This window comes from Myotis nattereri (assembly GCF_964212035.1).
Source record: "Myotis nattereri genome assembly, chromosome: 18".
Taxonomy (NCBI): Eukaryota; Metazoa; Chordata; class Mammalia; order Chiroptera; family Vespertilionidae; genus Myotis; species Myotis nattereri.
In genome coordinates, this window is record NC_138093.1 from 22,097,217 (window position 1) to 22,111,090 (window position 13,874).

The 13,874-nt window shown below is 51.4% G+C and overlaps 1 protein-coding gene and 1 long non-coding RNA gene across 2 annotated transcripts; one reads left to right on the forward strand and one right to left on the reverse strand.

Moving 5' to 3' along the window:
- The first annotated feature begins 308 nt into the window (after nucleotides 1-308).
- Nucleotides 309-10,124, forward strand: TOR3A (torsin family 3 member A). Its single transcript, XM_081112155.1, is given in 7 exon segments — nucleotides 309-547; nucleotides 549-858; nucleotides 1,739-1,852; nucleotides 2,456-2,721; nucleotides 4,156-4,334; nucleotides 8,846-8,970; nucleotides 9,362-10,124. Coding segments are annotated over 7 exon segments (1,422 nt in total). The 5' UTR covers nucleotides 309-370; the 3' UTR covers nucleotides 9,613-10,124.
- LOC308533926 lies at nucleotides 6,620-11,165 on the reverse strand. Its single transcript, XR_013997132.1, has 4 exons — nucleotides 10,242-11,165; nucleotides 9,882-9,970; nucleotides 8,722-8,800; nucleotides 6,620-7,319 (listed from the first exon to the last, which is right to left on the reverse strand). It is a non-coding gene; the product is annotated as an uncharacterized lncRNA (long non-coding RNA).
- Between the last annotated feature and the right edge of the window lie 2,709 nt (nucleotides 11,166-13,874).

Below are 13,874 nucleotides of genomic sequence, written 5' to 3' on the forward strand. Positions count from 1 at the left end.
TTTCCAAGACCCACATCTCCAGATGGGAGCCCACAGCTTCCTCTCGCTTGTGCTGCTGCCCAGCGGAGGAAACCTGCTGGAAACATGGTGCTGAGCTGCCATGTTCCTTTCCCTTCGTGGAGGAGCCAGGCCTCCCTCTCAGAGCCTCCTCTCCACGCAGCGGACCTAACCCAGCCTCTGGTGAGTGGGTGCTCCGGTTTCCTCTAACAGGTTGGCACCGGGTGGGCACAGAAGGTGCCCACATTGGGCAGGCCTCCGTGGGCCTGCAGAGCTGCCAGAAAGCAATAGGGTGATGACGGGCCATTTCCACTTCACCCCTGGGGCCGCAGTCAGCTCAGAATAGGCCGCTGACTGGACGCCAGCCCCTGGGATGGGCGGCGCCAGCCTAGGTTTCGGTTTGGGGCACCGCCTCGCCCCGGGTCACGTGGGGCTGCGGTTCCTGCGGCAACTCCAATCCCCAGCCGACCCGGATTCCGCCTCGGAAGGGAAGCTCCGGTGCCGGTGGGTTCCCGCAGCCCGGACCGGGCGAGCTGAGCGAGGCCTGGCGCGGAGCAGCGGGAGCTCAGCCGGATATGCCTCGCGGCCTGCGGAGCCCGCTCCGGCTCAGGGTCCTGCTGCTGCTGCTGCTGCTGCTGCCGCCGCTGCCAGGCGCACTGGAGCTTCACGACCCGGCTGGGCCCCGAGAGGAGGCCGAGGAGCCCCGCTCAGGACAAGCCTGGCCGTCCCTCCCCTTCCGGGACCTGCGCAAGTGGGTGAGGGCGGCCGGCGCCCTCACCAGGCGGTACTGGGCGCTCTTCAGCTGCCGCGTGTGGCCCAAGACCTGCTCGCTGGACAAGGAGGCCCCCGCGGGGGCCCTGGGTAAGACCCGGGGGTGAGATGTGCCCCCGCGCACCTGCCCGGGGCCAGCAGCCTCAGGACCACCCTGCAGGCACCTTAGCAGCCACCTTGACTCTGCTGCCCAGTCCCGGGAGGACCAGGAAGCCTCGCCCCTGCCACCCTCACCCCTGGTACAGCCGTCTTAGAGGATGGGCCTGGCTGTCCTCGTCTACCTGGCTGGTAGCTGACTCCTCCAGACAGCTCACGCCTTGATGGCTTAAAGTCCCGTTGGGCACACCCCAAGTCCCTTTTCCTCCTCTGTGGCTGACGGAGGTGGAGCCTGGGCCAGGAGTCCCAACCTGAGTTCTAGTTCCCATTCTGTCCCTGTCGTGGACCAGATGATCTCTGAGGCTTTTCCGGTCTCTGCTAACAATTCTAGATCTGGTAATAGTACTGTAATGGCGCTCTACACATCTTTAAAGATTTCTAATCTCCAGCGTATGGCCTTTGTTTTTGCTAATGCTGGGTATATTTAAATTAATATTTGGCAAAAGAGTGAGAGGCCTTTGGGTTTGGCTATGATCAGATTTGGAATCCAGAGCAAGTAGGAAGAATGATGATCACCAGCTGCCTGTCCCCAACTAGGTGGCCAGCTCCTCGCAGGCGGGCTCTGGGCTCCTTGCCACCCTGGCACAGTGCCTAGGGCATGTTTGTTGAGTCAACCGAGCCTTTCCTGGAGCTGCATCAATAGCAAAGCTAGAGGTGTGCACTCGTACCCAGGCACAAGGGAGGTCCAGGGAAGAGCAGCGAGAGGAAGGCTGTGGAGAGAGGGCAAAGGACTGGAAGAACCACGTGGGCAGGGAGGGCAGGCTCCCTGTGGGCCCCATGCTGTGTGTGTGTCTCACAGCCCCCCCTTTTCCAGGTTGGAGCCTTCCCCTGTTGGGCCAGCAGTACCTGAATATCCTGACCACGTGGTACTGCAGCTTCTGGGATTGCTGTGACCATGGGGACTGCAGGGTCTCCAACAACTTCACAGGTTGGACCTTGCATACCTCTAAGGGGATAGAGATCTGTGGGAAGGGGAGGCAGTTCAGGGGAATGGCTAAGGTATAGGGAACCTTTCCTCATCCTTCCCCCAGCTGGCAGCACTCTCCTGTCCCCACCATGGCCCCCATCTCCAAACTCTGCAGCCTCATGGCTGAGAGGAGAGAGAGCCTACCAGAAGATTTTGCACACACTGCCAACAGGTGTCTACTAAATTGAGTTAAAATGAATAAAATGAGAGTGTTCCATGAAATATGTAGGGAGTTCTGAAACTTCCAGGTGCGAGTGACCACGAGCATGGGGTGTGAGGTTCCTCCTCCAGATAGGACTCTCCCAACCATTCTGGAGGTCTTCAGGGCCTTCAGAAAGGATGAATCCATTCTCTCCCTAAGTTCAATGGTGACTTCTCAAATTCTTCAGAAAATAGCCCTCGGATCCCTTCTGCTGCTACGTGTGCCCAGTGGCTTGTTCTGAGGCCAAAGTGATCCCACCTCAGTGATGTTCAGAGGTGTTCACTCTCTCGGCTGTTGCTGAGCCTGGTGGGGACTGCACTTGTGTGCACCTCTCACCGTGGCCTCCTCTTTCCTACCCCTAGGCCTACAATCTGACCTGAGTGTGCGACTGCACGGCCAGCATCTGGCCCAGGAGCTGGTCCTGACAACAGTGAAGAGCTACTTGGAGCTGCCCCGGCCAGACAAGGCCCTGGCTCTGTCGTTCCACGGCTGGTCTGGCACAGGCAAGAACTTCGTGGCACGGCTGTTGGCGGAGAACCTGTACCGGGACGGGCTGAGGAGTGACTGTGTCAAGGTGTTCATCACCATGATCCACTTCCCTCACCCCCAGTATGTGGACCTGTACAAGGTGAGGCTGGGCAGTGCTGGGGCTGGAGTGAGGCTTGGACGGCCCGAGGCGCAGCCCTCTGTGCTGGGCGATGGGCCCTGGAGAAGCCTAGCTGTGGGGTTTGGGGGACAGGGTCCATTTCAACAGAACCTGTAACCCACAGAAACCTCTACTCCACACAGATGAGGCCCTGAACACGTGGACGACAGACATGTTCCACACCACTCGTCCCGAGCTGTCTCCTTCCCCGACAGACACGGCGCTTAAAAAGATTCCGCGTGTTAATTTTCTGTGATAGTAGTGGAAGTCACAGGAAAAGTGGGATAGAGGAAGGCAAAGGCTTTATCATGACCTCCCCACGTACACACAGGCAGTTGGCATTTTGGTGTGCTTCCTGCAAGCCTTTCCCCATGCTGTGTGATGTCATTGTCATTAGAGTGGAAAGTTGCAAATCCTGTTTTTTAAAAGAAGTCTCTCATATCATAAGTGATTTCCCCCAACAAGTGGAAGGACAAAAATTGTCTTTGCTGCTCAATTTTGGGTTTCTTCCATTGAGATGTAGTGTTTAAAGCAAGCTGGACAATGACCAAAACCCCACTGCAGCCCGACAGAGGTGAGTGTCTGTCTCTGGCTCAGGTCCAATATTTGGAATGCGGTCACCTGGGAAGATTAGGTAAGCATTTGAGGAGAGATTGCCTGAGTCACTTGGCAGCTTCAGTGTGGCCTCGGAGGGCAGGCTAGGGTGAACTGTCCTAAGGGCAGGCAGCTGGTCAGCCAGGCCTTCCCAGAAAATCTAGCTGGCTTTGACTGTGGCTTCCTCACCATGAAAAATGACACGTACACACACACACTCAGGTCACAGGGCACTGAAGTCAGGATCCAGGAAGGCTAGAGGCGATAGTGAGTGTGGGCTCTGCTAAAACACCCCACCGTGGGGCAGAGCTGGCCCTGATCTGGTGAACCCCACAAAGTGGCATCTTTTCAACTGAGAACTATTCTTGCCTGAATGGGGAGCCCCAGTTCCAAGTAGGCCAAGTAGACCCAGATAGGTCCTTCCCAGGCTCCTCCCCGAGTTAGCCCAGTGGGCACTCTGCTCCAGGAAGTTCAAGATGGGCCTGTGGCCGCCTCTGGCACTTGAGCTTGTCTCTACCTATGACCCTTGTATCAGAGCCTGATTCCCACCCCTTGGGGAGGATGAGTTGGCTGTTAGTTCTGGGACCTCTTCCTGGAGGGGAGGGAGCAGGGCCTGTTACCAAGGGCAGGCAAGGCCCTCACCTTCTCCCTCTCCCAGGCTAGCCCCACCTCCACCAGTTTGAAGTTGGTAATTCCAGGGTAGAACCTAGCCCGAGGGAATCCACTGCAGGTGCTTCCCCAGGGTAAAAGGGGCCTCACCAGGGCCCTCCGGGCTGAATGTGCCTCCCAGGGGTCCCCAGCTGCTCCCCGTATTCTGTGCAGGAGCAGCTGACAGAACAGGTGAGGAAGACGCAGGAGCACTGCCACCAGACCCTGTTCATTTTTGATGAGGCTGAGAAGCTGCACCCAGGACTGCTGGAGGCCCTCGGGCCACATCTGGAACACCAGGTCCTGGAGAACCACAGGGCTGAGTCCTCGAGAACCATCTTTCTTTTTCTCAGGTAAGGTCTGAGGAAAACCAGGAGGAAGAACCTCTGTCTGGGTGCTGTGTGTGCATACAGGGCTTTTGTGCTCTCCTAGACTGCAGACCCTTTTCCACAGGGGAAACCAATAAGACTGTAGTTGAGAACATAGAAACCTAGCTGCTTGTGTCACCGCTGGGGGCGGGGGGGTAGCCTTAAGTCTCCGGCTCCTGCCCCGATTCTACCCCACCCCAGGGCACTTTGAAGGACTGTGGTCCCCCCCCCCCCCCCCCCCACGGCCAGCTAAGTACAAACTCACTCAGAGGACTGGCGTGGGGAAGAGCAGCTGCCTCTCATCTAGCCTCCCGCATTGTTCTCAGGATGGTGGGATTCCCCTCAGACCCCGTCCACAATCCCACCAAGTACACAAGGGTTCACTTTTCTCCACGTCCTCACCAGCATTTACCTCATCCTTTTGGTAACAACCGTTCTAACAGGTATGTGATGGCTCATCGTCCCCTGACGATTAGTGATGTTCAGCACCTTTCTGTGTACCCGTTGGCCATCAGTGTATCCTCTTTGGAAAAATACCTATTCAGATCCTCTGCCCATTTTTTAATCTGCTTGTTCGGGATGTGTATTTTTTTGCTATTGAGTTATGTTCTCTATATATTTTGGATATTAACCCATCAGATATATGACTTACAAGTATTTTCTCCAATTCAGTAGGTTGCTCTTCCTTTTGTTGGTTTCCTTTGTTGTACAGAAGCTTTTGAGTCTGATGTAGTCGCACTTATTTTTGCTTGTTTTTGTTTTTGGTGTCAGATCCCAAAAGACCATTAGGAAGGCCAAGAAGTTTACCACCTAAGTTTTCTGCTAGGAATTTTAGAGCTTCAGATCTTACATTCAAGTATTTAATCCATTTCGAGTCCACTCTTGTGTGCGGTATAAGATGGTGGTCTAGTTTCCCATTAATTTATTCTTGGTTCCTTTGTCATATATTGACCATATACATGTGGGTTTGAGTTTTGTGTTCTATTCCATTGATCTATGGTCTGTTTTTATGCCAGTATCACACTGTAATTCATATACTGGGAATCCCCTTAGTAGGGCATTAAATTTTCAAGTCAGCAAATTAGTTCAAAATCAAGTACAAACTACCTTGGAAAATTCTTAATGTAGACCCAAAGGGTAGTTTCCCACTAACTCCAACATGGTGTGTTCTCTCCCCATCCTTGGAAAGTCTTTTTCTTCTCTGATCATGAGAGGAAGTCACTGGGATCATATGTTGAATGAGAAGTGCTCTGTCTCTCTCTATTTGCAAGCCCACCACACAGGACCTTTCCTGTTTTGTGCTGTGCTCCAGGCTCTGGAAAAGGCTATGCTGAAAACAGGCTTAGAAAGCGACTTGTCCAACCTTATTTTATGGAGGCTCCAACTGGGAATGTACTGCCCAAGGTCTGTTAAAGTCTGGGTCCCTGTTGGCCCAACTGGAATGCTTCACAAGCTGCTGCTTGCACTCAGTGGAAGACAAACCAGTTGTTCCCTCCCCATGCTAGTACATGCTTGCTAGGGGATTTTCCCCAGCTTTAGGGTGCATACAGGTTTGGAGAGTGTGAAGGATGAGCTGTGAAGGACAGGAGGCCGACCAAGGTGGTTTTAAGAGAAAAGCAGATTTGCTGATATGATTGGCTCTGTTATTGACCACCTTCTGAGGCAGCCTGGAGGCTCCTTATGGCTTCTCCACCTAAGCCCTGCCAGGTGGTGGGCGTCCAGGGAACCCTCTGAACTGCTGCAGACACCAGTCCTTCCCCCATGGAAGGATTCTGGTGACCAGCTCGTGATTCTCTTTTGCTTTTGTAGAAATCCTTTGACTTTGTGCATAGCTTCTCCTTCCTCTCCCTTCACCTGAGCCAACTCTGCCTTGTGGCTGCAGCTGAGTGTTCCTCCACATGGGCTTGGCCCAGTTCTCAGCACCTGTGCCAGGATTTCTAAGGTGACCCTGCTGTATCTCTAAACAAATGTAAATGTTTGCCACTGTAGTATTTTGGTCTTGACACCCCCGCTCCGTGCCCTTCCCCTGCCTCCCCCTCCAGTGACCCAGACAGACCATGAGTGGTGGAGGCAGGGCAGGGAAAAGGCGCCCTGTGGGCCTATGTGCCCTCAGGGAGGAGGACACCACACCGGTGGCAGGTGGGCCAGATACCACCACCCAAGGGCCAGCAAGGTTGCTACCCTTTAAACCTTGAAGGTTTCAGTTATTCAGTGATGGGTAGGGAAAGACAGTGTATTTAAATCTGTTAAAGAACTAAACTTCAATTGAGTAGATTTGAAGAGCTAATAGGCTTTATTAAGCTGTTCCTGAATCAGGCAGCATCCCATCTAGTAAACAGAGATGCTCTGAGAATCTGGACAACGAATGCTTTTTATGAGCAAAACTGGGCAGGACATGAAAGTTGGCAAAACAAAGGACTGTTTCTGGCAGGGCCAGCTTCCGTTGGAGATGGAAGAGGGCCTGTGACAGGTTACCTCATTGGTACTGACCAGAGAAGTCCAGGCTTGGTGCCATGGGGCTTTTAGCACAGTGACTCTGGTTTTTCTCTTTAACAAGTTTCTGGGCTTGATTTCTAGAATGTGTAAGGACTCCTCTATCTGAAAGAAAAACATAGCTGATTCAAACTTCTAGTTTGAGCAACTCACAGCAGTTTCATCCTGAAACATTTCCTAGAGCTGCTGTTGGAGGTAAGCTGGTGGTGGTTTTTCACCATCTGTGTGGAGTAGTATGATGGCAGGAGGAGGTGGTGCTTGAAACAGGACATGTAGGGTGTGGGGGCCTAGACTGCCTCAGCCCTCAGAGCCGAGTCTTCTGGGCCAGAACACTCACACTGCCTGCCTCCACCTATTCTACAAGCATGAAAGGCTCCAGGTGGCCACAGGCAGGACCTTGGAACTCCCGAGAGCAAAGGGACTGTCCACTTCTCACTGCAGCGGTAGAGAGGGACGTTCATGGCTGTTCTCTCTGCACTGTTGTCAGGAAAAGAAGAGAAAGGAAGGACTTGTACCCCAGGGAAGAAAAAAATGCATGTATGTTGACTGTAGAACCTAAGGAGGGTATCTTAAGCTGTCTACAAATAAGGAAATGAAGATTCAGAGATGAGCATTCTGGAAAGGCCTATGGGGCTCTGAGGGCTGTTGAGACTACATCTTGCCCTACCCCAGAGCCAGGGCTAGTCTCTAGAGGTGACCGGTCCCTTCAGATCATGTCAGCAGGTGACCTGGGAGGTTGAGGAAGGCAACCCCTGTCTAAAGTTGGTGCCAGCGCAGCAGCTCCTAAGGACAAGGAGAGTGAACAGAGAAGGGGCCCAGGTTATGTCGTGGTGAGATGGCGGCTGCAGGAGAAATCTGGAGGGAAGTGGAGACAAAACTATCCACTGAGCGCCTGCTATGTGCTATGCACAGTGGTCACATAAACAGGCTAAGCTCCTGCTCTCCAGAAACTTCGTGTCAGGTAGATGGCCTCGGGCAGAAACGGGGAAGGCACTGGAATCTGTGCTCCTGGGGCCACGTACGCAAGTCCTACACATGCCCCCCTTGCCCTTGATGGGGCAATCTGTGGGCAGGTCTTATCTCAGCCGATGCAAGTGCAGCCACTTGCGTGTGCAGCGATGACCTCCCTGGCAGGCCTTGGGGCAGAAGCTTCCCTACGTGCAGCTGAACTTACGCAATGGGACAGGGACTCCCCTTGTTGCTGACAGGCCCGCCAGCTGGGCAAGGAGGCACTGGGTCACTTGGCTAGATGGTCAGCTTACCTGCTAGGCATGGATGGAACCAGAGCCTGGCACACAGGCCGCACTCAAACGAACAGACACTTGAGTTAATGTACCTGGGAGCTTCAGAGAGCCAGGCAGAGCTTCCTAGGGAGAGCCTGGTTGGTTTAGGAGCTGCAGGAGCCCGAGGGGAGGGAAGAGAGGGAGGCAGCCCTGCCAACTCCAGGTGTCCCGCCTCCTTCCCAGCGTCCCTGTTGGTGCCACTAAGATTTCTTCTCACCCTTTTTCTCCATATCTCTAAACCTGTCCTCTTTCCTGTGCTTCAGACCTGAAATTCTAGTTGCTTAATGATGTCATAGGCACATGTCGCCGTCCTTCTATATTCCACTTCCATTAGGGCGAGGCAGCTCAAGGCAAACAGATGTTTTCTTTAATGGCCTTTCTCACTCTCCCTCTGAGTTGTGCCTCCTAAACTTCCCCTCCCTCTTTAGTTTTCTCCTACATCAGCACTTGCCACACTGTCCTGGAGTCACATACACATGGAAGTCAACGGAGAGAACCTCAGCACCCCTCTGGGCTCCCAGCACCCAGCAGTCTGTGTTTGTCAAAAGGGAGCAAGGCAGGGTGACAAGGCCGGACAATGTCTCTTTTGTACAGACCTTTGCAGGAGGAGGCCCCAGACCTCAGCTTCTGTTCTTCCAGTGCAGTGGCCTCAGTGTCAAGCCGTCCACTTGAAGCCTAAATAGAAAGATGAAACTGTTAACAAGCTCCTGTCTCTTTTAGTAACCTTGGAGGCAACGTCATCAATGAGGTGGTCCTGGGTCTGCTGAAGGCTGGATGGTCCCGGGAAGATATCACGATGGAACACTTGGAGTCCGGCCTCCAGGCTGAGATTGTGGCGTCCACAGGTAACTGACTCCCACCGGGTACTCAGGACCACAGGACACACCTTGTAATCATCTCATCAACTTCAGGGAGGCACAAGAAAAATGCCAAGAAAGCTGCACTCCTTCTCTGAAAATGCTTTGAGAGCAGTTTGCCCTGGCCCTGGGGATACCGGCAGTGGCCCGTGGACCCTGGGGCTAGGCCTCCAGTCAGAGGGAAGGTGGCTCTACCTTCTGTCCTGTCCCACTCCTGCCGCATCTGTGCACACACCCAGTGTCAGCCAAGGCACCCTTTCTAGAGCAGACAGTCCTCCTGGAGTGGCCCTGAGAGCAAGCCTTGCCCAGGCCTTCGGGTCAGGACACCTCACCCTCCAGCTGGGTTCAGGTTCCCATGTAACTGTGGTCTTCATTTCAGACAGTGGCTTTGGCCACAGCCGCCTTGTGAAGGAAAACCTGATTGACTTCTTTGTCCCCTTCCTGCCACTGGAGTACCACCACGTGAGGCTGTGTGCACGTGATGCTTTCCTGAGCCAGGAGCTCCTGTATACAGAAGAGGCACTGGATGAAATTGCCAAGATGATGGTGTATGTCCCCAAAGAGGAACAAATCTTTTCTTCTCAGGGATGCAAATCTGTTTCCCAGAGAATTAACTATTTCCTGCCTTGAGAGCAAGATGAAAACTTGAAACTGCCTAACAGGACCCTGGCTGGGGTCAGTAGACGCCCAGCACTCACACACGTGGTGTATAAAAGGAAGGCCTTAAATCAGAAGCCAGAGCCACATTCCAAAATGTGGGCCAGGTGGCTGGAGAGCACCAAGTGGGAGAGAAACTCATCCCAGGGGCTTAGCATCTCTGCTCTTGCCTACAGCTGCTTGGACTTGGGCCTGAGGCTGCAGGATTCTCAGTGACAGGAAGGGAAAAGGCGTTCTCTTACCTGTGGCGGGTGGGGCTGCCTTTCCGGTTGCTACTCTGAGGGAAGCTGAGCAGCTTATATCTGTGAGCACAGCAGGGGAGAGCCTCGGGCTGGGAAAAAAAGGTACAGAATAATTTTTGAAAAAATCATGTCAGTGTAGGCTGAGATTTGTTCTGCAGGTTAAAAAAAATATTTTTAAAGTTAAGGGGCCTTGACATCACTGTGCCATATGTAAATATTAAAATTTTCTATTTTGCTAAAACCTTCAGTCTACTTTCTTAGTAGGACCTAGTAATCCTGTTCACTCAGCAAAATTCCAGATGCCATGGAATGCTGATGGGGGCGGGGGGAGGAGTAACTCCAGCGAATGCTGGGACTCACCGAGCTGACACCAGATGTCTGGTCTGCCGGTTTACTTCAACTTCGTACTGAAAAAGCTTCCTTCATATTGCTCTTCTGTAAGAAAATGTCACTCCACGCTCCCAGCTTTGAAAAGGCATTTTTAAGGACTGAATGGCCACATGCACACTGTGCCCTGGACACGGAGGAGTGCTCACGTTTCTCCCCCGCACACTTCGGAGTTACACGCAGGTCGCTGGGTTTGTCATCAAGTGTTGCCTCATTTAAAGCCCTCCCCAGCCTTCTCCCCGCGAGCCCAGGTGACGTGACAGACCTCTCTCCCCACGGGACACTTCATAGACCTCACTCACTCAAATAGCTGCCTCCTGGTTAGGGAGCACCCAGCCCGAGCCACAGCAGATCCCCAATAAACAGTCAAATAAATGGTTGAAGGACGTTAGTTTCAAACCACTCATGGGACAAAAGTAAACTTGACCGAACTGCACCGGTTAGATGGGGCCTAACTGTCTCAGGCTAGAGCATCTGGGGAGGAATGTGCAGGCCACCCGACCCTCTGACATACCCAGCTCTAACTGCAATACACACTGTAAGAGGTACATTCGATAGCGTCAGGTTTGAGTCACAGCTGACATCCTTTCAGCACTGGCCAGCCATGTCTCATGTCCTAACGACAGGACTAAACCTCTTACAGCCGGGAACCAAGGCAAACAGCGGAACTCCGTGGTTTTGAACACTTCTGTGAGCCCGAGTGCCTTGGCTCAGCCACATTCCACTGTGCGATGATAGGAAGCTGTTAACCCCAGCATAATCTTGGTTTCCACTTTTGTCAAAGTGAGCACAACTTACAACTAGGGTTGCTGTGAGGATTAAACTGGTTCATACTGATCAAGTGCTTGGGTAACAGAACAATAAAAACTTAGTAAAACTGCTGTCAGTTTTGACACACTGTAAGCCAAGGCTGCCCTCCATTCTAGTTTCTGGAGCCCTGGCTGGGTGACCAGCATTTGAGAACTTACCGTGTGCTGTGCCCTGTGCTAAGCACTGTACAATCATATCATCTTGAACACTGTGACTTAGGGACCAACTCCCTCACTGTTTGATAAAAGAAAACTGGACTCCGAGAGGTGAAATGTCCTTGGAAAGTCACAGAGCTCTAGCCAGGAGAGGGGAGTTCGACCAGGCAGTCTGACTCCAGCTCTTGTGCTTCAATGACTTGTTTCTAAAACAATTTCCAGATTTCCTCTGCAAAAATAAAAGGATAAAATAATTTCCTCAGCAAATGCCACAGCGTCAGGTATGGAAATGTCCCCGTAATACGAAGCAGGGCGAAGAGCACGTGTCTTCTCTGAAAACTAGAACAAGGTTCTCCTGAACTAAACCAAAGCAGGTGGAGTGAGAGGTTTACAAGCTGATGTTTAACAGCCACTCATGACCTCACGGGGCACCACCTGAGCGCACCCTACTCTTACCCAATGAAACATGACATCTAGAAGCAATGGCTCACTGTTAAAATACTCCGAAATCATGTCAAAAAAGAACAGAATGTTCCCTGTGAGGTTCTACTTACTCTTTTCATGCTGCTTGGGCTCAAAACACTTTTAGAACTTATTTGTAGTTGTCCTCAAAATGGACTTGGAAAGAATTACGTCTCATTTTACAGTCACCTCACATTGGACAGACAGATACACACACACACACACTTACCCACCTGATGTACCAGCTGGGCTCCAGACGATGCCTTTGGAATCCATCAAAGGAGAAGTATTCACCCCCACAGAGGACATTCTACAGCATGTACCAGAGGGATAATTGCTAAACCCAGCTTCTTTACCTTACAGACATCTATTCCACACAGAGAGACAAATTCTGCTCAGACTCCCTGTCAGTTAAAACGATGGGAGAAACACTCCAATCAAAAGCCTCCTTTGCCAATAAAATATTGCAACCTTTATTAAAATAAAACACAAGTTGGCAAGCCTTGTGAGACAACAGGCAGACAGCATTCCCCTTTCAAGGGCCTCATTTATTTACATCAAGTTTAACACTGTTAGCAGTTCACAGTCAGACAACAGGGCGAGAGAATTAAATTAGAAAACAAAACACCTGAAAATATATTACAATAACAAGAGCAAACACCTGACGACACCGGCAGTGTGACCCATGACTGATGTGTTTTCATTAAATCCCGTGTTGTCTCACTGTGTTCCCTTAGCAACGTGCACAGTGCCAGGCCCTCCAGACCTCACCCTCATGTGCACCCAACACACATGCACCTGCAGAGCGTGACCTTTGGTATAAACGTTGAACAAGTTTTAAAGAATCTGAAGCCTGTTTTAGGACAAAATTCTGTCAACCACCACAAAATATTCAAAATTACTTTTGCCAAGTGAACATAAAACTGGGTTCCTCCACTGACAGTCACAGAATCAAACTGCAGAGAAGGAAGAGTATGGGGTACCCCCAGGAGACAGGCTCTGAGCACAGACCAACAGCTCAGGCAGCCTGTTCTCGGCAAACACACCAACCAGGGTTGGATTAACTCCCTTTCTTACCCCTCCTTTCTTAGCACGACAACAGGGTACGCACATAACGTGGACATGGCATGTTCCCTCTACACAAACCTGAGATGTGAGGGTTTTCAAGCATACGCCCTAAATAGCTATGAGTACCTCATCGTCCTTTCCAGCTTCTGAATACTAATTTCTCTGAAGGACAATCAGCCTAATCAAGGTGACTTCTCCAAATCTCTGAAAATTTCTCTCATAAAAGAGTTCCAAAAACAGTGGCCATCGTGTAAAATAGCTTGTCAATGGAGAAAATCCAGGCCTTATCTACCAGAAGCATCTCTGCCTCTGGGCAGTGCTGCCACTCTGAACCATACAGAATAGTGGCTGGGATGCAACGCCGCTCCTGCAATATCTTCTGAATCCTGAAGACATCTGGCATACCTGTGTTACTGTTATAACTGCTGAAATTAACTATCCTGACACACGGTTATTTTATTAACCAGAAGTCCCATTCTCCAACTAAAGTTTGCTGTGCTTAAACACAAGATTTAAAACCATCTTAAGACTCAGAAGCAAATCTAAACAAGCTCCAACCAGACACTATATTTCCTTTAAGTCTGCTAGCATTTGACAGTTCATTTCCACCATATCCAAAAAAACTAACTAGAATGCTCTAAGACCTCAAGCCCTGTGTGTACAGCTCAGAAGTATGAGTGACATGTAGGACCCAGAAACTTGCTGCTTTCAGTACGATGAACAAAGAACAGACACAGGGCGGTATAAGGTGTGGCCTACGGACAGTATTGGTCTAGCCTTTCAACTTACAGGAGCCATCCTTTCCTCAGAGCAGGGGTGGGGAACAGCCGGCCATACCATTTGGTCTGGCCCTTTCAAGGCAACCACAGGCGGGACTAAAAATTCAATAAATCTAGAAGCTCTTCCATAGCAACATACTTTTTAAGTTGATCATTTTGTATGGCCCTCAAATGATGTTATAAATAGCCAAATGGCCTGTGCCAGAAAAAAGGCTCCCCACCCGATTTAGAGGGTCTGCAGGTTTGAAGATCTGCTCACCCACCACCTGTGACTGCGGGTTGAGTTAACAAGGCCTTGCTACTGTGTTCAGGTTGCTCAGCAATGAGGAGGT